General features: G+C 41.2%; 2 protein-coding genes across 8 annotated transcripts in view; one reads left to right on the forward strand and one right to left on the reverse strand.

The window, feature by feature from the left end:
- Positions 1-25,314, forward strand: part of zgc:165481 (uncharacterized protein LOC100073327 homolog) — a 197,354-nt gene that overhangs the window by 153,627 nt on the left and 18,413 nt on the right. For 2 of the 4 annotated variants that reach the window (XR_010965964.1, XM_067997984.1), the window contains exons 1-2: positions 19,781-20,130; positions 20,540-20,649. The gene's annotated coding sequence lies outside the window, so the exon portion shown is untranslated. Of the gene's footprint in view, positions 1-19,780; positions 20,131-20,539; positions 20,650-25,314 lie in introns of those variants that run through there. The other 2 variants (XR_010965962.1, XR_010965963.1) reach the window with 1 other exon arrangement.
- cep89 (centrosomal protein 89) overlaps positions 15,767-25,314 on the reverse strand; it is a 111,346-nt gene continuing 101,798 nt past the window's right edge. For all 4 annotated transcript variants that reach the window (XM_067997988.1, XM_067997986.1, XM_067997987.1 and 1 more), the window contains 2 exons: positions 20,316-20,485; positions 15,767-16,960 (listed from right to left, as the gene is read on the reverse strand). In XM_067997988.1, the coding sequence (XP_067854089.1) occupies positions 16,519-16,960; positions 20,316-20,485 (612 nt within the window). In that variant the 3' untranslated portion in view covers positions 15,767-16,518. The remainder of the gene's footprint in view (positions 16,961-20,315; positions 20,486-25,314) is intronic.

Consider the following 25,314-nt stretch of genomic DNA (forward strand, 5'->3'; position numbering starts at 1 on the left):
ACTAAACTAATGATATGTCACCTAGTAGATGTAATGTAACTAGATTTTTGGAAGATAGTTGTTTCTGAATGTGGTATTTTAAAAAGTATAAAGGGTCACAGAATTGATGGTGACTAAACTTAATTAAACATTGGCTTGACAATAAAAAGCAGAAGGTTATACTAAATGGACAGAGCTATCTGAGGGACAATGACTTGAAAGTTCTGTTGGATTCAGTTCTGAGTCATTTGATGTTTACACTATTCAGAAAGAATAAAATCTCTCTGTAATGTTCTCTGATGACACCAAGATGGTCAGGTGTCCAGTGCAGTGGAGATTGTTAGCATTCAAAGGGAACTACTCAAAGCAAGTGGAAAGGCTAAAAAAAGTAGATAGAATATAATATGCATATAAATATAAAGTATTGGAAATATGAAATGTACACAACAATGAACACTTAATAATCACATCAAAATATTTTCTCTATTTGATTTCCAAGTGAACAAATGACTTAGATAACACAATAGAGAGCCATATATCCAAGTTTGCCGATATCACAAAAATTGGTGGCGTAGTAAGTAGCGTAGATGGGGGCAAAAAATTACAAAGAAACATTGTGAGTGGGCAAAACTGCAGCAATGAATTTCAACACCGGTAACTGTGAAATCATCCATTTTGGACCAAAAAAGGATAGATCTGAGTATTTTCTAAATGGTGAAAAGCTAGGAACGGTGGAAGTCCAAAAAGATTTAGGGAGCAATGTACACAGGTCACGAAAATGTTGTAGTCAGGTACAAAAAATAATCAAAAAGGCTAATGGAATGATAGCCTTTATTTCTAGAGGGCTAGAATATAAAGGGGAGGACGTTTTATTATAGCTATACAACAACATGCCTTGTTTTTGGGTGCATAACTGATGGTGTGCACTCAGTGTGTGGAAACTAGAGACCCGAGACTTGCTTAAAATTGGGCCTCAGGCCTCATTTTAATAATTGCTTTTCCACAAACCAATTTGGGCTGCTTACCTCGCTGGCAGTGGCCCTCCGGTAATTCCGGGGGTTGGGAGGGGGGTACTGCACTGCCGTACCTTCTTTCATGTAGTATAATGTAAAGCTTGATATGCTGTGATTGGGGTGTTTCTGAAGAACCATCCAGCAGAGTAGTTAATTGGGCCTTCAAGTGTATCAGCGCCATTAGGCCAGCTGTCACAAACTGCCTTGATAGTTGAACCCTGTACAGGCACAAATGGTGTATCAAAGTGAGGTCTGCTCACTTCTGTCTGCAGATGCAGGTCTCTGGTATTGGCAGGTGGGCACTGAGCACCTCCTGTTGTAGCCTAACCTACCTAGCGTCCCATCAGTGGTTCTCCTTCATCCATGCACCTCAGATAGAGGGTTTCCCTTTGAGAAACTCAGCGATATCAAAGATGGTTCTGCAGGAATTCATATGCATTATTCTGTGCTGATAGTCTCACACACAAGCTGAATGTTGACTGAGTGGAAACCTTGCAGTCATGTATGGTGTAATGCTGTTTATCAGGACACCGGTTCCAGAACCATCTGCAGATAAGTCTCCTCCCGTTCCTCCTGGAATGGTGGAAGTTGATGTAGATAATGGAATTGTCTCTCATGGTGACAGCACATCCGTCCCACCTATCCACCTTACTCAAATGACTGGTGATGTCACAGATAGTCACTACAGTATTGGATGTGGTGTCAGCCGTTGCAGGTTACCTTATGATCCAGCACTAGGAGTTACTGGATCATCTTTATCCTAAGAGGTACGCACTGGTAACAGCAGCCAGCAGCATACTACTTCCTCTCACTGAAGAAACACTTGAGACAGAGCACTAGGTTAGGTATTAGAAGACAAGCATCACGCATTTTCAAAAATACAAAATACTGGTGTAAAACACAATGAACACATGTACATCTCACATTGTAGGGAAAATAAAATGGGCTTGTTTAATCCGTCCATTCACTTGAGATGAAGAGGAATAAAATAGAAGCAGAGCAGTGGATTGGTTTACACAGGGTAGAGGGCAATGGTGAGACTAGTGTATTGGTCCATTTTATTAGGCACATGTGGTCAGAACTAGTTGTGGATTAAGCAGAGCAGACATTTAAGTGAACGGTTTGTCAATTACAGTCTGCCTTAAGTCTCTTTCTGTCTGCAACAATGGTTTGATAGGCATCTTCTGGCTGAATCTGATTTTCTTGTCTTCCTGTACCAGTGGTTGTGCCTGGTCCACCTCTTCCAGAATAATACCTCTTTATATGGTGAACTTACAAAACAGATCACAATGACCTTTAAGTATGGCCATACTGCAACACTCACCTTGATCTGTCTAAGAATCTGAATCTTTGTTACAGCGTTCCAACGATTTGTTTGACCAGGATCCTGTTGGCTGCAGGTCCCTCTTTATATTGCTCCAAAGCTCTTGTTTGTGGCATGAACTAAGACTATAGAGGTTACCCCTGGTCCCCATGGAGCCAAGCAATCCATCCAGTTGTCCTGCCCATTCAATTAATGGTGGCACCATAGATTGCTATAGTTTCCCTGCTGTGCTCCCCCTCCCCATCTCTGTTCCCCTCTCCCAGTCCCCTCTTCAATCTCCTGCCCCACTCCTTTTACCCCATCCCAAACTCCCTCCCCATCCCCTCCACTCTTCTCTTCATCTCCTTCCCCTTAACTCTTCAACACTCCTTGATCCAATTATTCTCCCATCCTCTGACACTGCTTGACGTGAATCCTGAAGTTGGGCAGTGATATGGGAGATCAACTAATTATAAGAAAGCATGTATGACAAAAGGTTAACCAAAGAAGCACACATATTGATATTATGTATACCTTTCAATCATTTTTTCAGTGAAAACAAGCTTAGCTTTAATGAACTAACATCTCCTTCCAGCATTACATATTTTTAAGTGCTGCCTCAATCTACTAAATTGGTCCATAAAACTATGGTATGAGTGTAACATGAAATGTCTAAATATTGTAATTTCTGCTGGCTAAAGTTGGTATTCAGACAATTTAAAATGTATATAACAGCAGAGCCAAAAATAGTGAATAAGTCCAGAAAATCCAAAAAAATCTCATGGATTTTGCATGTTAAGGGGGAGAAATAACTCAAAAATACTTTTATGTAGCAGAAAAAATTGACTATTGTTCCTCATTAGACCTTTAAATGGAGGTTGGGGCCCCAATACCACCATTGTTTACCTCCCCTTCCCCCCCCTCCCCACTGAATAAGCTTTGCTTGGACAAAATTGAACTTTAAAAATGTCAGAGCGTCTTTGCCTCAAATATTTCCTGTGGAGTAAAATAAAATGTCAAATAAAAGTGGGTAATCTGTTTTTGATGTTAGTAAAATGTGTTGTGAAGATAATTGAAAACATTGTAGAATTGATCTTTCCTGCAATGCACAAAAACAAGGAAGCAAGATCGTTACATAAAAAAAAACTCAGAGGAGTTACAAAGGGCCATGAGTAATCTTACAGGGTCACGAGTGATCATCAAATTGCCCTGTAGGACTGTAAAGTGCGAGATGAACAATTTGAAAGTGTAAAGGTGCCTGCATCCACACCTTATTTTATTGCCAAAATAATTTTGTTCTTGTATTGCCAAATAAAGCATTCCAATCAATCAATCCAATTTGATCAGATAAAATGAGTAATTTGCTGACTTGGACTGAAATTTAATTTAAGTGCTGCTAACTATGTTTTTTGGAAGCAATCAGTGCAGAATAATGGAGTCATAAAGTTTGCAATCACAGGGTGTAAATGACTCAATGCAGAGTTCCCAGTAAGCTAAGTTCCTTAAACAGCCAGCTTCAAACATTCTGCTGTGATGCCAGTGGACAGCAATTGGAAATGGAGAAAGGATAAACTGCAGCTAATGTATTATGGACTATAGTATGATCTTGTACAATGTGCTTTACAACTATTCCTGAAAAAGGATAAGAATGATTGCATAGTGCAGTAGCTTCCCATTTGAGCCTGAATTTCAATTAAGTCCAGTCTGATGGAACAATGTTCTCTTTGAGAGTTTCAACATGAAATGAGTTGCAGGCTGTCTTCAGTTCTTTGTGAATGTGGGGCAACATCGCAAAACTGCTCACAGAATGGTAATGGCATTTAGCTAGACTGCAACAATTGCTGTATAGGGAATAGAAATGCCACGCTGTCACAGTAAGTAGTGCTTTTGTGAGGATGGGTTAAGGCACATTGATGCACAGAATTGAGAGAATTTTACTCTCCTCTGCATCGAGTCATTTACACCCTGTGATTGCAAACTTTATGATTCCATTATTCTGCACAGATTACTTCCAAAAAACACTGTTAGCAGCACCATGCTATACCTGACATGGAATTGCTTAGTGCTGACATTGGTTACCCAAAGTGGATGTGAACAGCACAGTGAGGAAAGGGCATTGAGAGTAGGGCACAATGAAACTTCTGGCATGTGCACTTGCAGTCATTTCTTTCGCTATTCAGGAGCAGGACAGCTTTAAGGGCATAACTGCCATTTAGGAGCTGCTAATACTGGTTAACCTACCCTTTGACATGGTCCGCTCTGAGCACATCATGTGCCGCAAATTAAATGAACTGACCTTGCATTAAAATTTCACTGTTCTACAGGACTCAAGCACATAATATAGGCTGACACTTCAGTGCTGTACTGAGAGAGTGCTGCATTGTTGAGGTGCTGCCTTTCAGATGAGACATTAAACCAGCCCCCTGTCTACCTGTTCTGGTGGACATAACAAAATCCCATGGCACTAATCAAAGAAGACCAGCGGAGTTGTCCTTGTCTCCTGGCCAACATTTATGCCTTGACCAACAGCATTAAAACAGGTCAACTGGTTATTTATCTCATTGCTGTTTGTGGGACTGTGCTGTGCACAAATTGACTGCCACATTTGTCTACTTAACAACAATAACTACACTTCAGAAGTAATGAAATGGCTGTGAAGCACTTTGGGATGTCCTTGCGAAAGGTGCTACATAAATGCAAGTTCTTTTTTGTTTCTTTCTTTTCTTTACAGGGAGCAGCAACACTTCTGCTTACCTCTGTGCCAGGCCAGCATTACCAGCCATTTTATTTTTATGGCTGTTATCTGAGCTGACTGACAACCTAAAATGGTGGCCAAAAGAATTTCAAAACATATTTAGAGCATTTTGATTGGTTCAGCTTCGCCTTTCTTTTATTGATAGCTTTTGCTGACTGCTAATGCACGACTCATTATTTTCCTATGTCCAAAGCACCAACGGCCTCATTGGTAGTTTCCTACCACTGTTTTCATTTGTTGACTCATATGTTCCCCTACTTCTTCAGTTGTGTTTTGTCGCTCCGGGTACATGAAATTTGAAACAATCAAGTGCAGGAAATTTGGATTCTTGACGATTGTAATGTTGAAGTGTTACATGTGACAACAAAGCAGGCACTGAATGCAGTGTGTGTGTGTATATATATATATATATATATATATAAAATCTTACGGATCTCCTGTGGTATTGCTCACAGACGAGTCAGAGTATATAAGTTTTGTAACAATAGGATTATTAAAAAACAAATGTGATGGGGAAAGTGTTATAGAGAGTAAATGTGACACTTAGAGGAAATGCTTTATTGGGAGCACCACTTTTGTTCGGCGTCTTTCTGGGCCTTCACTCGACCATCAGAGCAGAATGGCTCCTTTCCAACATCCTGCCAGCATTTCAGGGCTGATATGTCCTTGCGGGTGCGAGGACCCCACCTCACCCCCAGCCATGCAGATGACCCTATCCCCATAATTTGGGATGGGGTTTCCTGCAGGCAGGGGTTATATTCTGTCAGTGGAATGGACCCCCAGGAATCTTGGGTCCAAGGAGTTTATAAAAGTTGACAGGTGTAGGCAAGTTCCTGGCTGGACCTTTTAATATAAGACCTTAGCGTTTGGCAGAACCATATTTTGCCTTACAAGGGACATTCCGTAGTGTAGATAGTGCGATTGATGGATCAAGGCACATTGGAGAGAGAATGGTATACTTTGGATTGGAATGTGGAAGCCTCTATATGATTATACGTCAGAAATACTGATATATCAGGGCTCCTGTGCCAACCCTCCCTCTAGTGAAAACAGCAGCTGGAAGTGAGTTAACCGGAAGAAGCTGAGTATCTGTCTGCTCGCTCCCACGTCCCTGTCATTAATATGACTATTAATATTGGCTCTCAACTTCCACCATCATCGATCTGAAGCTCAAATCAACAAGTTTCAGCCTCCAAGTGGAAAGAAACAGAACACAAGGACTCATTTCTTTCTTCTGCAGCATTTTGATCTGCTGAGAAAGTTGAGATTACTGTTCCCTCTAAGCTGCGCAACAGTTTGTTGTGGGCCGCACACGTAATCATTCCGTCCATGCACCAAACCAGCGCTCTCTGGTGGCGACGCTGCTGAGGTGACGTCAACTACCAATCACTTTGCAGCAAGGGCAGGAGTTGAAGTTAAGTTGGATGGGAGCGTTGTTCTGAGGATGTCGGCATGTAGTGTGAAACAGGCGGAAGATCGGAGGAAGAGGTTAGAGGAACAAAGACTGAAAATAGAGAAGTGACGAGCTGTACTCGAGGAATGGCAGCGACTAAAGCTTCAGAAAAATAAGGTTTCATTGCAGCTTTACTCCAGGAATTAGCATCGCTGAAAGGCTGGCAGTTCCAGATGCAGCATCTTTCCCGAGAGAGTCTGGAGCCTGAGTTTGAACTTCAGTTTCCACTGATGTTCAGAATCTAATATAGTGACAGACTTAATGGTTTCTGGCCCAGCCGCTAGATAATTACCTCAGCAATTTCCTTTGAGGTGAGGCAACACTGACCGTAGCAGAACCAGTGGGTCAAATATATGAAGAAACAACAGTCCTGCAGTGAGGTCCTTTTGGGTATGCCCAATTAGAATAGCCTGCTCCACAGGAAAACCTTTTGAGATTCCCAACTCAGCTTTATTTTTTTTATTCGTTCATGGGATGTGGGCGTCGCTGGCGAGGCCAGCATTTATTGCCCATCCCTAATTGCCCTTGAGAAGGTGGTGGTGAGCCGCCTTCTTGAACCGCTGCAGTCCGTGTGGTGAAGGTTCCCCCACAGTGCTGTTAGGGGGTTCCAGGATTTTGACCCAGCGACGATGAAGGAACGGCGATATATTTCCAAGTCGGGATGGTGTGTGACTTGGAGGGGAACGTGCCTGCTGCTCTTGTCCTTCTAGGTGTTAGAGGTCACGGGTTTGGGAGGTGCTGTCAAAGAAGCCTTGGCGAGTAGCTGCAGTGTATCCTGTGGATGGTACACACTGCAGCCACAGTGCGCCAGTGGTGAAGGGAGTGAATGTTTAGGCTGGTGGATGGGGTACCAATCAAGCAGGCTGCTTTGTCCTGGATGGTGTCGAGCTTCTTGAGTGTTGTTGGAGCTGCACTCATCCAGGCAAGTGGAGAGTATTCCATCACACTCCTGACTTGTGCCTTGTAGATGGTGGAAAGGCTTTGTGGAGTCAGGAGGTGAGTCACTCGCCGCAGAATACCCAGCCCCTGACCTGCTCTTGTAGCCACAGTATTTATGTGGCTGGTCCAGTTAAGTTTCTGGTCAATGGTGACCCCCAGGATGTTGATGGTGGGGGATTCGGTGATGGTAACACCGTTGAATGTCAAGGGGAGGTGGTTAGACTCTCTCTTGTTGGAGATGGTCATTGCCTGGCACTTGTCTGGCGCAAATGTTACTTGCCACTTATGAGCCCAAGCCTGGATGTTGTCCAGGTCTTGCTGCATGCGGGCATGGACTGCTTCATTATCTGAGTATATGAACTTCTTCCAAGTAGTTTTACAATTCTAAACATCATTTTGAAAAAATACTATTGCAATTCTAGATGACACCAAATCATTTTGCTCTCCTCTGTTCAAGTGGCTTTAGGACCTGTTACAATGACAACTAATATCTAGGACCGTGAAATTGGTCTTTGCTTCTAACGCAAAAGCGGCATTAGCGGATCTACATCCTGTTTTACACCCCGCCCGATTCTTTTTTCCATTGATGCCCCATTTTGTACCACTGCTGAAGACCAATTTCACCTTGTAGGACTCCAGATGGCAGTATCGGTTGCCAAGTTTGCTCCATTCTGTTGTTCCCTGTGCCAACAATAATGATCAAATTGTCCTTGCTATTAGTTGAATCTCAGGGGTACTAAGCTTTTAGACAACTGCTTATAAGCGTTCAAAATCTTTCCTACACTGTACAGAATGACTGCACAGGGTTGAAGTCTACTTTGTGGATTTGTTTACATTAATGTCTGCAATGGCAGGATGGTATTGTTGAACGTGGCTGTGGTATAGAGATTGCAGCAAGCACTGGTACAGGGCAGGCTGGCATAACTTTTTGGGGTGGGGATGTTGAGGGCAGGGATTGAGGGGGGGAGGCGGTCAAAGAAAACACTGAGACATCACAGTGTCCAAACCTCAAAATGTCAAGAGACAGTCTGGACAGTACTGCAGTGGTTCAGTTACTGGACCAACAACCCAGAGGTTGAGTTCAAATCCTACCAGGGCATGTTGTAAAACTGAATTCAATAAATCTGATCATGTGTGGCCTGGCATCAGAAAAAAACTACGGAAGCTGCCGGATTGTTGTAAAAACACAACTAATGTCCTTCAGGGAAGAGAGCCTGTTATCACTATCTGGTCTGGCCTACATGTGACTCCAGTGGTTGATCCTCAGTTCAACCAGCGATGGGCAATAAATACAGCCTTGCCAGCATCACCCACATTTCATAAATTATATAAATTTATCAGCCAGTATAACATTAAATTGTTACAATTATCCATTACTTTGTACATTTGTTCTGTTTATTATATACCCTGAATAATGTTTTCTAGAAAGATATTCTATTCAAAGTTGTGACTTTTTTTTTACCATGGCGCACACAGCCTTTATATTAGTGCATAAACCCAAATTCATTCCGCACATGGCCAAAAAAAATTAGAGGGAACAGTGGTTGAGATTGCCATTCGTAGGCTTTTTTTGCACATTTACCTGTAACGTGGACAGTAGCTGATCATTTATAGGCAAAGATTTCAGTGTAGCCCCTATGCATGTAGCAATAGTACAAAAACTTAGGGAATCCTAGCCCCCTCCCCCCACCCCCATTGAGATTTTGTTTGATTTTCCTTAAGAAATTTGAACTTCCCAAATGTGAGAGTTCAAACCTCTTAAGTGCATGTGGTATTATTAGGCATGTGACTACCCAGAACAACTTCCTCCATGAAAGGTATATGTCCTTTTTGAGTTTTTTGATTTGTGTTTCTGAAATTGGGTTGGTATGTTTTTTTCAATCTGGATCATGCCTCCCCCTTTTTCCTCCCCTTTTGCCTTTTTTCCATCACCGTCTTCCCTCTCCCCCCTAACGCCATTACCATCCTTTACCTCTGTCCAGGTCCCACTGTCCACCGCTCCCCCATTCTGGCTAGGCTTACCATACTGCTGCTGCTGGCTACAGCAGTGCAGCCACTTCCTTTGGGCTCCAGCTTTGCTCTGGCATCCTCTGGCGACCTATCTTCTCTTCCCCACCCCTGGACTTCCAATTCTCCCCTGCTCTCTTATCTTTACCTTCCCTCCCAACCCCGACCTCTAAACCTGCTCCCATGATTGTTCTGTCCCTTCTCCTTCCCACCCAGCCCCTTCAACCATCCCCCTCCACCTTCCTGCTCTATTCTCCATCGCCATAATCGTTCCTGGCCCAATTGTCCATCACACTGTAATCCAACTTAACCTACAGAATGTACTTGGTCTTGACTCCCCATGTGCAATGCCTTGGGAGATCAACTAATATATTTAAAATCTTACGCCTGCATCATTTCTTATCATACACTCCTACATCCACATTTATAATAGAAACTGCCTATGTAAACTGGTCAGGTTGTAAGTACACCTGCCCACTAGTGGAAACACAGCACCAACACTGGTTAGAAGGTGTAATTACAGTGTGACAAGTTTACATAGGCAGTTTCCATTATAAATGTGGACGTAGGAATTTATAATCGAAATATAAACGTAAGGACAGAATATATAACTTTAAGATAGAAACTGAATTGCATCTACACGCCCTGGTTCAATTATCCTCTGTCCTCTAACTGCGCTTCAGCTGAGGTCAACACATAGACTTTAGTAATATAGTAATATTTACTAAAGTTACACGATATCAAAAACTGACTGAATAACAAGCAATAATTAAAATGGATTATTAATTTAATTTGGAATAACAATGTTTTAGTTAAATGAAAATTAATTCCATCTGCCCAGGAATAATAATATAACACAGCTGGGACATAACTGCAAAATTCATGTAATTTCTGTTTCCTTAAGACTGCTGAGAGGGTGGTCAGACATACTGCTGTAGACACCCAGCAATTAATGGTGTTAACTTAGATTAAGGTTTGGTGATTTTGTTGATCCTATCTGAAATAAGGTAAGAGTGGATGCTGTCGAAGTCCTTCTCAAAATCAATGGTTACAAGCAAATGTATAGGAGTGGCCTGGTATCTGATAATGTTTTGAAATGTTGAAACTAGGTCAAGGTACATTAAGTTCTGCTGAAAGGACCTTGAGAGATTCATCTCTAATCTCCCACTGGTGCAGATTAAAACCTCAGGCTCAGTGAATCTTATCTGACACTAATGGATTCTATTTTTTCGGTCAGCTGTATAAAAGTAGAAATGAAAATTAAAACAAAGAATGTAATAATAAGGGAATAGGTAAAATCGCAACACTAATAGTGTGGAAAGCTGGGGTGGGGTGGGGGGGGGTGGTAGGGGCTGAAACCTGCTGGCAACACTGGAGGAAGCAGGCAACCTGGTCAACGACGTTGACAACTAGATCAAAGAAACGAACAGCAAACTGCATGTCCTCTTAATAGATATATGAAGCGGGAGAGATGGTTTATTTACGGTCATGTCCCGGAGACATGTCAAGAATGTGGTACACATTTTGTGGAGGAAGTGACTGTTGCAGTAAGCACCATCTCCTTGAATCCCAGGATTCTTTTGCAATGCAGGAAGAAGTTTAATAACATCACCAGAGCAGTCACAGTATGACCTGTTTCTGTATTGTAGTATCTATGTGGTCCAACCACCCTAGAAATGGTTTTCACATTAGCTGGGATTCTTTGTCTATTGCTGCCTCTAGATGCTGACTTGTGGGCAATAGTAGGGGAGCAAGACTGAGGCACAGTGTGCATATACTGTCAGACCTTCGCAGCCATAAATTATGGAAATAAGCTCTCTTCCTTAACCATAATTTATTCTCGTAAAAGAAAGCACCCAGCAGTTTAAGAAAGATCTAGTCCTGATCCCGATTGCCATCCAGGGCTTTGTTCCTGTTGCAGCCGCAAAATAAATTTATGTGGCTTTCTGCACCTTTAACCAATGGCAGAGTGATGGGAGCAGGCTGCTGGATGTTCTTGGCACATGAGCATCCACAAGGTGTATGGTGCAAGAAGGTTTAAAAAGACATGCTTTTATATCCCCCCCCCCATCCAAAAATGCATTTAAACCTTGAAAGGATAGTCAGCATAAAGATACATGTGAACCAACTACTAAAGAAACAATTAACAAAGATGAACATATTCAGTTGGCAACCTAATTTGTATCATTCTCAGTGGGTATTAAAGATGAAAATTTAGTTCCAAAAATAAGTCTTAGAAATAAATTAGTTGCCATGCCACCATTCCAATTAATATGTAAAATGTATGAATGGAACAACCTCAGGACATCCCAAAGTGTTTCACAACCAATGAAGTATTTTTGAAGTGCAGTCACTGTGTATACTACTGTAGATTTTTTTTATTGAATGTCAAAGCTTTCATAGATTATTTTTTCTGTCATTTGACTCACAAATATTATACTAACATACAAATTACCAGCAAGTGCTACATTCCAGGATTTATGCTTTTGAAGTACCAGCATGCTTTCTGATACTCCTCTGGGGCATTTTTGTGATTTTGTCTTTGTAGTTTTGGCCTTGAAAAGTCACAAAAATAACTTCAATAAGCATGAATGCATTAGTGCCACTACTTGCGTCTCTTGGTTGCTTCAGGTTTTTATCTGTTTGACCTGACATCTCAGAGTCAGGAGTCACGAGCTTTACAAGATTCACTTTTTGCCTCACTGAAATATTTTCATAATCCTGGTAGTATATTGGTTCTCTAAATGTTTTGTTTACTAAAGACATTTAAAAATCAACAACTTGCTTTTATACAATACCTTTTAACACAGAAAATGCCACAAGGTGCTTTACAGAGGGCCAGTGGGGGAGGCAAAATAGATAAAAGAATAAAAGGAATAGAGAACGAGCCGTGAAGCAAGAATTAGAAGAGTTTTCTGATGGGCATTGAGAAGGTTTTTAAGATAGAGACGGGAAGAAGTAGAGAAATTTCGGGGAAGATAGTAGGGAATATAGCAACATAGGAATTATTAGATGAAAAGTCCATTGCATGATACAACGATAATGGAGTTGTTGACTAATCATAGCAACTAATCTCTATCAATTAGTCAATAACAGACCCAGACACGCTAAGAAAAACCACGGTGGTGGAGAGCTTTAGGAACCGTAGATCCAAAGTCACCTGTTCCTCTCAAGGATGCCCCGGACTCTGTCGGTGCTCCCAGGATCTGTCAGAGGACCAGAGAGAGAGAAGGAAGAGGTGGCAGAAGTAGGATGGGTAAGGCCACAGAGGGATTTGAAGACAAAATAGAGAATTTTAAATTCAATGTGTTGGGGGAGAGGGAGCTAACATAGGTCGGCAATGACTGGAGTGATGAATCAGCAGGCCTTATTGTAGAACGGAATATGGGTATCTGAGTTTTGAACAAGTTGAAGTTTATGCAGCATGAGATCAGCAAGGAAACATTGAGCAGGGACCTGGGGTCGATGACAGAATACTGGGTGTCAGGGAGACAGTGCCGGACCAGGGATCGGAGAGAGGGTGAAGAGCTGGGAGCTCGGTGGAGTGAGACGGAAATAGGGGTCGGAGATGGAGGCTTGTGGGAGGGACGGAGACTAGGGTACAGTGTTGGGAGATTGAGGCTTGGGCAGAGGGAGCGAGGGAAACTGGGGACTGGGCGATTAGGGCTTGGCGGGGAAGGAGAGGGAAACTGGGGTTTGTGTGGGGTGGGGGGGGGGCAAGAAAAGAGGACTGGGTGCATTTCCTGCAGAGTCAGAAGCAACATGGTGAGTGGGAGCGACACAGAGAGAGGAGCAGCCAGTAAAGAGGTGAATGAAATCTGGGGACCTTACTGTGGGTAAATAGTGAAAGATTGTTTCCAATGGTGGTCAAATGAGGAACAAGGGGATGGAGACGGAGGATTCTCACTATGCACGGGGAGTTGCATGCCCTGATTTTACATCACACAGTCCAACTCATGGAGGAGTGAGATGCAGGAGGGCAGAGTATGGGCTGGCAACAGCCCACAGTAATGCTATGGTGCTGCGTGAGGCACTCATGCTCCTCCATGCTCCACACAAGTGGAAGTTTTTAAAAAAAAACTTGCTCTGCCATTTCTTCAGCAGTACCTTTTAAGCACCACTGTTTCGGCCGCTGTCGAACTGGAAAAACTAGCTGGAGCTTGCATGGTACATGCTCCATCTAGTTTTTCAGGCAAATATGAGGTTATCCACTTTGGATCAAAAAAGGATAGACCAGGGTACTTTCTAAATGGTAAAAAGTTAAAAACAGTGGATATCCAAAGGGACTTAGGGGTACAGGTACATAGATCATTGAAGTGTCATGAACAGGTGCAGAAAATAATCAAGGTGGCTAATAGAATGCTGGCCTTTATATCTAGAAGACTGGAGTACAAGGGGGCAGAAGTTATGCTGCAGCTATACAAAACCCTGGTTAGACTGCACCTGGAGTTTTGTGAGCAGTTCTGGGCATCGCACCTTCGGAAAGACATATTGGCCTTGGAGGGAGTGCAGCATAGGTTTACTAGAATGATATCTGGACTTCAAGGGTTAAGTTACAAGGAGAGATTACACAAATTGGGGTTGTATTCTGTAGAGTTGAGAAGGTTAAGGGGTAATCTGATCGAAGTTTATAAGATATTAAGGGGAACAGATAGGGTGGATAGAGAGAAACTATTTCCGCTGGTTGGGGATTCTAGGAGTAGGGGGCACAGTCTAAAACTTAGAGCCAGACCTTTCAGGAGTGAGATTAGAAAACATTTCTACACACAAAGGGTGGTAGAAGTTTGGAACTCTCTTCTGCAAACGGCAATTGATACTAGCTCAATTGCTAAATTTAAAATCTGAGATAGATAGCTTTTTGGCAACCAAAGGTATTAAGGGATTTGGGCCAAAGGCAGGTATATGGAGCTAGATCACAGATTAGCCATGATCTTATCAAATGGTGGAGCAGGCACGAGGGGCTGAATGGCCTACTCCTGTTCCTATGTTCAGGGTCCTACATATTTAAATTGATCCAACTTTGATTTCAGGCAGTTGCCAGGTACACCTAAAAACAGTGAGGACCAATATGTTTTTGTACAAATGGGATTTAATCTGCCACCACTCAGATTAGGTGCAGGACCTTGTGCCCAGAAATTGGTATACATTACACTCGTTTTACTTCCAAACAACTGGCAAAATGCATACTAATTTCTACCTCGGTGTGTCCAAATAACTTTTGCTGAATGTGGCCCATGACAATTACCAGGATGTCGGATCAGGCCCATCATGGAAATTAAGTTTGACATCCCTGATCTATATTTAAGTCCTTTCCTATCGCTTTAAACTTTTCAACTTTTGAAATACAGCGCTAAGAACATTATCCACCAGTTTAAGCAGGGGCGACCAGTGGAAATAAGAGTCCTTCCTCAGCGTAAAATTTTAATATCCCCTAAAATGCATTTTGGCACTTTTCCCATTCCTAGTGTTAGTCTAGCTGTTCTATAACTCCCAAATCATACTTCAATTTTTGAATATTGCGCTTACATTTACATTGCACCTCAGTGGGTCCAATAGCCAAACTCCCCAAAAAAAGTCAAGTACAGCAAGCCAAACTCAAAAAAGCACTGAGTATTATTGAATCTGCTTCCAATACCCTTACAGGCAGTGCATTCCAGATCATTACAACTAACTGTGATTAAAAAAAATGTTTCCTCATGTCACCTCTGGTTCTTTTGCTAATTACCTTTATATCTGTGTCCTCTCGCTACTCACCCTTCTGCCACTGGAAACAATTTCTCCTTATTCACTATCAAAACTGCCTCTTAACCGTCTCTGTTCTAAAGAGAACAACTCCAGCTTCTCCATCTCTCCACATAACTGAAGTCCCTCATTCCTGGTACTATTCTGGTAAATCTCTTCTACACTCTAAGGCCTTGACATCCTTCCTAAAGTGTAGTGCCCAGAATTGATCACAATACTCCAGCTGAGGCCTAACCAGTGCTTTTTAAAAGAGTAACTAGAAATGTAAGCAATTGTCACAACAATCCACCCACAAAGGTAGAGATAGAGGATGTTGTGGAAATTATGCAAAAGACAGTTATCAGAACATAAATGTATAGATTGGCAAATGTTACTGTAAACTAAAGGGTTATTTTACCACAAAATATACTAAATACTTTTAGTACTTGCTAACCATTTTAAATATATGCTTGTTGCTACTGCTATGTTCGTCCATTATTGATATGCCATAAATTTGATGGCCCATCCAAATGAAATATTCACATATTATGTTTTGGCAAATTCAGTGCCTACTGAAAGCAATTAATCTAAAAGTGTTGTTAAAATCCAACATTCTTTATTGGTTATGAACTTGCACAGATGTAAATTTTCCAGCTTGGTTTTTAAGTCATTAAGACACTTTAAAATTGAAGTACAAAATGTTTACAGATACATTCTGCAATTCACTGACAATTCCCAACATACTCATTTGCCAGCAGTCCAGACAGAGATGAGAAGACAAATACATTTTTAATAAATTTGCTTCCATGCAACAGTAAAAATGCCTGTTCTCCCCCCACCCACCCTTGCACAACGCCCAAAGCTCCCAACTTGTTGGCTGTATTTGCCAATATGTAATGTACTTTAACTGCACACAACTCAACTCCATATCTAATTGTCTTTGCAAACCACTGCATGAACAGGATGTATTAGAAATGATTCAGGATATAATGCAAAGTATGATTTTTTTAAAACAACTAAGGTGACATAATTTCATTTAAAGCTGTGACTAGGAAACAAGGACACCTAATTAAACCAATTGTTAAAAGGAAAGCTAAATCTCTGATGAGGTGCAAACATTCAATAAACCTGGTGAAAATCTGGATAGCTTTTAGAGGTGGCAAGATGTATTCAAGGATGGATACCACTATAATGTAAATAATGAAAGGACAGATCTTTGACAATTTTTTTAAAAATGAAATAAAACAACTAGGAAGCCATGTTCAGTACCTTTTCTATTACACTAAATACATGAAGAAAACATGCATTTGCAGGAATGATAAATTTGAAAATATCAAAAGTGATCATATTAAGAATAGAAATCATGCTCATTTTTGTCACTTTCATCAGAGGAGGCATTTTGTTGTTGATCAGAGTCAGACTCAAACATCGGGCTCTTGACAGTTTCTTCTCTGGGCTTTTGCTTTCTTTGTTGAGTGATTGTGCAATCTCCACTTTCAGCCACATGATGAGGCAAGTGTTTGTTATTGTTTGGCTGCAGGTAATTCTCATATGCCCTTCCATCTTCTACCCTTCTAGCAGAGGAGACCATCACATCACAGTAGCTGAATGCTCTGAAGTCTGATTGACTGTCTAAATACCTGCGAGGGTTTTCATCTATATCTGATCGATCAAAGTTGACAGTGTCCCAGAGATTACTTTTATGTAAAGTGCCACGTAAAAGATCTTTTATCCGCCGATTTTCTCGTTTGGTTGATTCCCAAACTGTCTCGAGTTCAGACTCTACTTGCCTAAAAGAAACAGCAAGTTAAATCCATTAGCTTCATCTGAACATTTATTTTATCTGCGTGACTGGGAGTTAAATAATATATAGATTCATCAAGCATTAGCCCTTCAGTCCCCTCTGGCAATGAATGCTTTATATTGATATGAGGATTCTCCAATTAATCTGCTTTGGTACAAATGACCCAGATGCCTGCTCAGAATCAAACAGGAATTGTATACATACAAATGCTACAAAAGACCTTGTGAGGATTATTTTGGACAAAACTATTCAGAAAGCTGTTCTTCTGGAATGTTGCCATGTTTTGCATGTAGAATTATTATTAACAGTCCACTGTTGGGCACAAAATTACTTCAGTGAAACAGTTCAAATGAAAAGCCACTCTACAGATCCCATGAACAATAATTTACTGTAAAAGCTAGTTGGTATGAAATTTATTTAAGTATTCTGACAATGAAAACACATCTGCACGGCCTTGTTTTTCATAGTCCTGCCACACTATTTATACTTAATCACACAGTATTATGTTATAGGTTTAAATAGGAGCATATGGATGACATTGATTAAATAAGTGGAATTTAGAAATATGTTGCATCAGCTATTGAGCACTGAACAAATAAAAATATGAATTACTTTGTGAATAAGAAATTTTTAAAAATGAAAGCTAAATATCAAACAAACAAAACGAACACACACACACACACACAATATCACTAGTTTGTACCATGAACTAATTTCCAGTTCATTTCAAGAAGGCAGAACAAATAACAGCTACAGTTCCAGCATCTGATCACTATCCTGGGACCCCTCTTGGAACATGCATCTATCCTGATACCAGGTGAAGACATGCTCAGGCTTGGCTATGATGCACCACAAAGTGTAACAGCCCACCAAAACTCACTGTCTTGACTCACACTTGCATAAGATACTGGATACCAGCACTAGCATGGAAGCAAAGCAAAGGTATAGCTAGGAGGGAGTTGACAAAATGGAGATGTTGAGGGAGGGAGGGAGCAAGGTGGTTGGAGGAGGGGCCATCAATGGGGGAGCAGTGAATGAGAAATAAGCTGGTGTTGGAGGACCAGAGATTGTACATAGGGTTACTGGGCTGGAGGACATTATGGAGAGAGCAAGGGGAAGGCCGTAGAGGGCCATTTCGCCAGGCGTTCTGATAAACTTCTGCCAAAGTTACGATGGGAGATCAGGAGAACCCGTGCAGAAGTTCTAGGTGCTAGTATCTAAAGTCTCCCTTTATAACTATAGTTTCCCATCCCTAGCATCGTCCTGGTGAATCTACGCTGTACAGACTCTGGTTTTAATAACCTTTCTATAATGGGGCACCCAAAATGACACAAAGTACTCTAACTGTGGCCTCATCGATGATTTCTTCAAATTTATCATTATTTCTCTGCTCTCGTATTTTATTGTCCATTTATATAAAACCCAAAAACCTTTCGGCCTTTAAGATTTTATCTTATGAGATCCATAACTTTATAAATAAAGGCATAGAGTACAAAAGCAAGGAAGTTATGCTAAACCGTTATAAATCACTAGTTATGCCTCAGTTGGAGTATTGTGTCCAATTCCGGTCACCACACTAGGAGGGATGTCAAGGCCTTGGAGAGGGTGCAGAAGAGATTTACTAGAATGATACCAGGGATGAGGGACTTCAGTTATGTGGCGAGACTGGAGAAGCTGGGACTATTCTCCTTACAGCAGAAAAGGTTAAGGGGGGATTTAATAGAGATGTTCAAGTTTATGAGGGGGTTTTGATAGAATAAATAAGGAGAAAACTGGTGGGTGGGCCGATAACCAAAAGGACACAGATTTTAGATAACTGGCAAAAGAACCAGAAGGGAGATGAGGAGAACTTCTTTTGTGCGAGTTATAATGAACCAGAATGCATTGCCTGAAAGGGTAGTGGAAGCAGATTCAATAGTAACTTTCAAAAGGGAATTGATATACTTGGAAAGGAAATATTTGCATGTCTATGGGGAAAGAGGGGGGAGTGGCACTAATTTGATAGCTCTTTGAAAGAGCTGGCACAGACACAGTGGGCCGAATGGTCCCCTGCTGTGGTGTAAGATTGTATGATGCGATCTATCTGCACTCACACTTTTAGGGAATTATGTATTTTAGCTACATCTGACAGCTAACAATTGTATTTGCCAATTATACTTCACTAAAATATGCAACAAAAATAGTATTTATCTTCATAGGAACATATTCTGTTCAAAGAATATAAATATCTTTTTCAGTCTGCACATTACTAAAAAATATTAAACATAAATACTTTAATATGTATTCGTTTAAAAACTAACGGAACTAGTAAATTTATACAGGTTAAAATGGCCTAAATGCACACAAATCTTCAGTACCTCCCAGCAAAGTGCTAAATATAACATTTTTAAAAAATTCATTGGCTATTATCCATTGTGCTGTTATTAACTATTCATTTAATTCCTGTAAATGGCCCTGCAGGCAGCGGCTGCTGCTTTAACTACTCAATGGTTCAGTAACTACAGCAACCTGGCAGCTTGGATTCAGCTCTGAAAATGTTTTAACCTATTATCTCAGAAAACCCATGAAGATATTTAAAAGAAGATGGTGATTAGGTTTGTTTCATTCCGCTCCCTCTGCAGATAATGGGACTGCACTGCACAGCTGCCAATAGGATACAAATCGCTGCTGACAAGTATCACTGGAAACGGTAGTGCATTCTTCTCACAATCATAACCTCTGTTGTTCAAGGACGACTTCAGCTGTTGGTCTCAGCTTTCCCTTCAACATCCAAGTCACTGCCAAGATGTATTATATTAGTGTTGTTTGGTATTTATCTCTGTTCCTTCTCACCCCACCCAAAACGGGAGGATTAACTGAATATCTTTATCTCACACTGCTTCAATCAACGTTACAGAGCTGACAACACTGAACAAACAGATACCTTTACTGAAGCAGGAGATTATTAACCAAAGGAAAATTCACCATTGCAAGCAACAGTATAAAACTAGAGCCTGTATGTCGGATTACGGTTGTTGCTGCACTTAGCTCACAATCAAATTTCTAACAATTAATCCATTTGGTGACAGCAGGAAACAGAAAGAAACCAGTAGCCAGAAATCTTGAAACAGGCACTGCAGTGATTACTGGCGTCAAAAGGGGAAAAAATCATTAAGAGTAAGATAACTGAATTCTGACATCTGCCATTTGTTTATGCATGTTTATGACAAATTTCATGTATATAAGGTAAGCCATCCAACAAGGCACCAGATGGGAATAATGGAATACAGGAGCCTGCAGCTGTGCATCAGCCCATCCACTAGTCTGCTCTAATTGGCTTGCTTTGGCTGTGACTGCCTTACCTTTTCTGCTCAAGCAGTCCATCAAGGGTTTCCTGCTTGTCCTTCAGTAACTGTTGGAGATGCCGTATTTCCCGCTGGTACTGAGCAGTCCTTCTGGCAAAATCCTCTTCTTGTTCCTTCATACGGTTGTTAATGTCTCCTAGCTTCACCGCAGCTTTCGTTTTGTACCCCTATGTGAGTTAATGGAATGACACTGTTATTGTCATTTCACTGTTGTGCAATAGGTGCTACTGCTAACACAATGATAAGCTACTGGCCTGTGGATTACCCGTGGAAAAAAACATGTTCCTAGTCTGAAATTATAGCTTCTGAAGACGATTAAGGCATGATCAAGGTATGATTTTTTTTATTATTATCCGTATGTCAGCTTTATTTTAAATAAAATATTTACTTGGGGGTATGTAGCCAACAGACAATGGTTTCATAGTGCAACTAAATCCAATGTCTTTCTTTAAACTTGTTTTCTTTAACCTTTTCGGGTGTAAAATTTTATATTCTTGTTTCCCACAAACTGCTATATAGAAGCATTTTGGTGGTGATTTGTTTACTCTTGCTGTGTCTACAATGCTAGGGATGATTTTTCTATATTATTTAGAAAAAAATCATTCGACAGAAGTAGTAGATCAAAAATAAGATTCTTTAAAAACAATGCAATGAAACAGCTGCTTTTAGGCAAATTAAAGATTACCAATGAAAGGGTAATAAAATCATTAGGACTATGGATTAAAAATAAAAGTATTAGTTTCATAATAGCCTAATGTTTAAATCTAAATTACATTCTGTAGAATTCATATTTCCTAATATGCAACAAAATACTCAAAAACATTTTAAATATTAAGAACCAACATAAAATCATACAGTACTCAAACTCACGATAAACGTGTCAGATTGATATAGTCCTCGACATCTGTCTCTAACAAAGCTGGTTTCACATAAATGGGACCAATCCTATACAATTTGCCATCTAGTGAGGTGCAGTCACCAAGCACTATCACAGACCATAAGCAAAAGAATATGCACGGTTTTGGAATGAGGCAACCACATAAAAATAATTAGAAACATGAATATACCATGACGACTTGTTTTGTATCTATTTTGGCTCCTGTACTATTAACTAACCTTGGTAAAGAAGCAACTACAAACAAACTGAGCTGAAATATATCAACCAAAAGGTCACAAGGCTGTGTGCCAGTTGAACCAGTTTGCCTCGGTTGAGTGAGGTCAGTTCGTTCTCAATTCAGGCACGAGTTGGAGCACTACTTAGAAGGAAGGAGTCCTTTCAGAGGAAAGAAAGAAAGAAATTAACGTCCAGCTTTCAGCTTGAGTGATGCCTCCTGCCAATCACTGATTAGAACTAAGAGCAATCAAAGATAATTTTAGAGCTCTAATAGAGGGGGGATAGCAATCCTCAAAGACAGCAAAAGAGTAAAAACAAAAGACAGTAGTGATTTTATATAAAAAAATACATATTCAGTAGCAATAAAGAATTTATATAGCACCATTCCAGACCTTGGGACGTCGCAGAGCTTCACAGCCAATGAAGTACATTTTTCAATGTAGGGAAATGCAGCAGCTAATATGCAAGCTGCAAAGTCCCACAAACTGCAATGAGATAAATGACTAGATAATCTGTTCTTGGTGGTGTTGGTTGAGGGATAAATGTTGGCCAGGACACCTGTTTTTCTTCAAATAGTGCCATAATGATCCTTAATATCCACCAAAGAGGGCAGATGGGGCTTGGTTTAACTTCTCATTCGAATGATGGCACCTGCAGCTAATCTGCTGAAATGTCAGCCTAGATTATGTGCTCAAGACTCTGGAGTGGGGCTTGAACCCAGAACCTTCTGACTCAGAGGTGAGAGTGCTACAACTGAGCCAAGGCTGACAAGTTAACAGTCTTAGGAACACAGGAATGTGCAGGACCAGAAAAACCTTTTGGGTCATTCTGTCCACCCTCAAAATTCAAAAATAGAATATGCAGTTGTCTATACACCACAAATTATTTTCTCCCCAAAAGCCTGTCCAACTAACTCTTAAAATTACTATCAACCTCAATCGTCGCCTTGGTTAGTCCATTTCAAACAATGGGGCCAATTTTCACCCCTCTTTCCTTCCTCCCCCCCCCCCCCCCCCCTGCATTGGGTGGTAGAATGACTTAAGCAGCAGTCCTTAAAAGGGACTGCTGCAGGTAACGCTAAAGAAGTTTTTTTTTAAAAATGCTCCTCTAGGCCCCACAAAAATCATCTCCTCTCCCCCCAGATGCCCGATCCTTTGTGGTCCTCCCATTATGAGCCACTGCCACAAGAAGGAGGAGAATAGCAGCTGGGCCCAGGGGACCTGCATTGCAGTGGTCAGAGCTGGGGCAACACCTGGCTCATCAGTCCCTTCAGACCAACCACAGAGTCCAACCTAAACAAATGGGAAAGTGTGACTCGGCTTCTGAAACATTAACAATTACATATATTAGGACTTCGGGCTACTCATCTTCGGCTCACAGAGATCTCAGAAACCAGCCAAAGATCTGTCGCAATCGATCCGACCAACGTTTCCATTCTGGTCTAGTAAAATGTAGGGGTGCACTCAAGGCAAACACTGCTCCTGTTACACTTAAAGTTCATTACATAAAAGGTTGATTCCAATTGATATAAACACTCAAGTATTCAATAAATAGGAAAAAAAAAATTTCTAACTGAAGCATAATGCTTGATGGAATTGCCTGGTAGCAGAGCAACCTGAAGGTTACATTCCAATACCGTTGCAAGTGTGAATAAAACAAAGCAACTAATTGTTCACCAAAAAAGTATCATAACAGTAAGCATATTTACATTTTTGCGAGTATCCGTGATTCAACAATTTAAGCTGTTTTTATTGGCCATGGGCATGAATTGAATGTTTTACTATGTTTGCATCAATTCAGAATGATCATCAGAATAAGAATTAAGTTGCAGAAAGCTATTTAAAAACAGGTATTATGGAAATATTTCTAAATGTAAATAATAAGCAACATTGTTTATCTGTTTCTATTTCTATTTTAAATAACTTTTGCTGAATGTGGCCCGAGTCAAGTGAGAGGATATCGGATCAACCCCATCATATAAAATGGGTATAACACCCCTGCTCTATGAAGAGACAGGAAGAGTACTCGAGAACAGAAAAGTTGTTTTAATAAGCGACTTCAATTAACCTCATATAATTTAGGAAAACCCAAATGGTTTTGAGTCAGAGCTGGTAAATGTAATGCATAACTGCTTCATGACTCAGTACATCATTGACTTCAATGGAAAAGAAAATCAGGAGTGGTTTAAAACAGGCTGCCGATTCACTATCACCTGTTTTTCACCCAGTGATAAAAGTTACAATTACAACCCAACATATCCAACCGATGCACAACAGCAATCAGCAAAGTAAATAGAATATTGAATTATCTAGGCAAAACAGTAGAATGCAAGTCAGAGGAAGTTAATCAAATTCAATAGTGCTCTGGTCAGACTGCATCTTGAGTATTGTATCCAGTTCCGATCATTGAGGCACAATGGAGACATTCGAGTGTTGGAGGCAATGCAAAGAAGAGCCACAAGACTGACCGAGTGTTAGAGATCCAAGTTTTTAAGGAAGACTGGAGATACTTAGGCCTAGAAATTCGATCGTGCCGCACATGGCTATAAAGCCTCCTAAGACTCCAATATAGCGGGCAGTAAGCGTGTACTCATTTTGAGCAGGGCGCTGCCTGCCATATTGGTTGGGCTTCTCCATAGGCATCCAAAACATACGCCGCAACTATGGAAAACACTGAATAATTTATGCAAATTAGGGTCCTTTAGTTCTTGGAGGACCCTTTTCCAATTTTGGTATGCCCCAGTGCCCGACTTGCCATGTGCTAAACTAGCTCAGTAACTCATGGCACTAACAGGCAGGAAGAACACTTCAGCAGCACTATTTAAAGGCATCATGCAGCACATAGTTAGTTGTTGGTTTGTCATTTCAGGCTGCTGGTTAACTTCTGGGTGTTTTCTGAGTGTGGAAAGTTCAGTTTGACTTCTAAGAAGATGATTTTGCTGGTGTTGCACTGCTGCTGGCTGCTTTATTAACAGTTTGACTGCAGTCATGGGTGATCTGATAGGGTTGCCTTCTGGGCTGGAGGAGGATGGCAGCAAGGAAGATAACAGGGAGCAGGAGCAGCTGCCACAAGAGGGAAGAGGAGGATGGCCCTGCGCAGGATGCCTTACTCACAGCGAGTATTCAAGGAGCACTTATCCTATATTAATGTTACTAAGGAGCGATGTATTAGGAGCCTTTGCTTTGCCAAGGAGGCTATCACCGAGCTATGTCACCTGCTGCAGCCACAACTTGAACATAAAACCAGGGCCTGGACAGCACTGCCTGTGGTTGTCAAGGTTACCAACTGTCACGACTCAGGCTCCTTTCAGGCTGTAGCAGGTGACATCAGCAACATTTCCCAGTTCGCAGTACACCGCTGTATCAGGGAGGTCACTGACGTTCTCTGCACCAGGAGGAACACCTACATCTCATTCCCCATGGATAGAACAAAGCAGGACTAGAGTGCACTAGGCTTCGATCACGTGGCAGGCTTCCCCAGGCTGCAAGGTGCTATAGACTGTAACTATATTGCCTTGCATGCTCTCCATCCAGACCCCTGACCCAGGTTCCGATCCCCGACAATACTTACGAGAGCCGCTGCGACACTAGCAGCGTCCCAAACTTGAAGTCCTCTTCATTGACAGGTTATTCCCACTTGGCCGGCAATATTAAAATGATGCCCAATATTGGAGAGCCTTGGGCCTCACTATTCAGGCGTTTGGGGGGGGGCGCAAACTTCGACCCCACGTGCCGAAAATGGTCGTGGCCCAATTTCTAGGCCAAAGAGAGTGATCAACACTTTGAATAGACTCTTGGATAGAGTAGCAGTGGCGAGAACCCTGGAATCATTTAAGAACAATTGGATGCTTCAGTGGGAAAACTTCAGGATCATTCTGGATGG

The sequence above is a fragment of the Heptranchias perlo genome, chromosome 16, assembly GCF_035084215.1.
Source record: "Heptranchias perlo isolate sHepPer1 chromosome 16, sHepPer1.hap1, whole genome shotgun sequence".
In the NCBI taxonomy this organism is placed as follows: Eukaryota; Metazoa; Chordata; class Chondrichthyes; order Hexanchiformes; family Hexanchidae; genus Heptranchias; species Heptranchias perlo.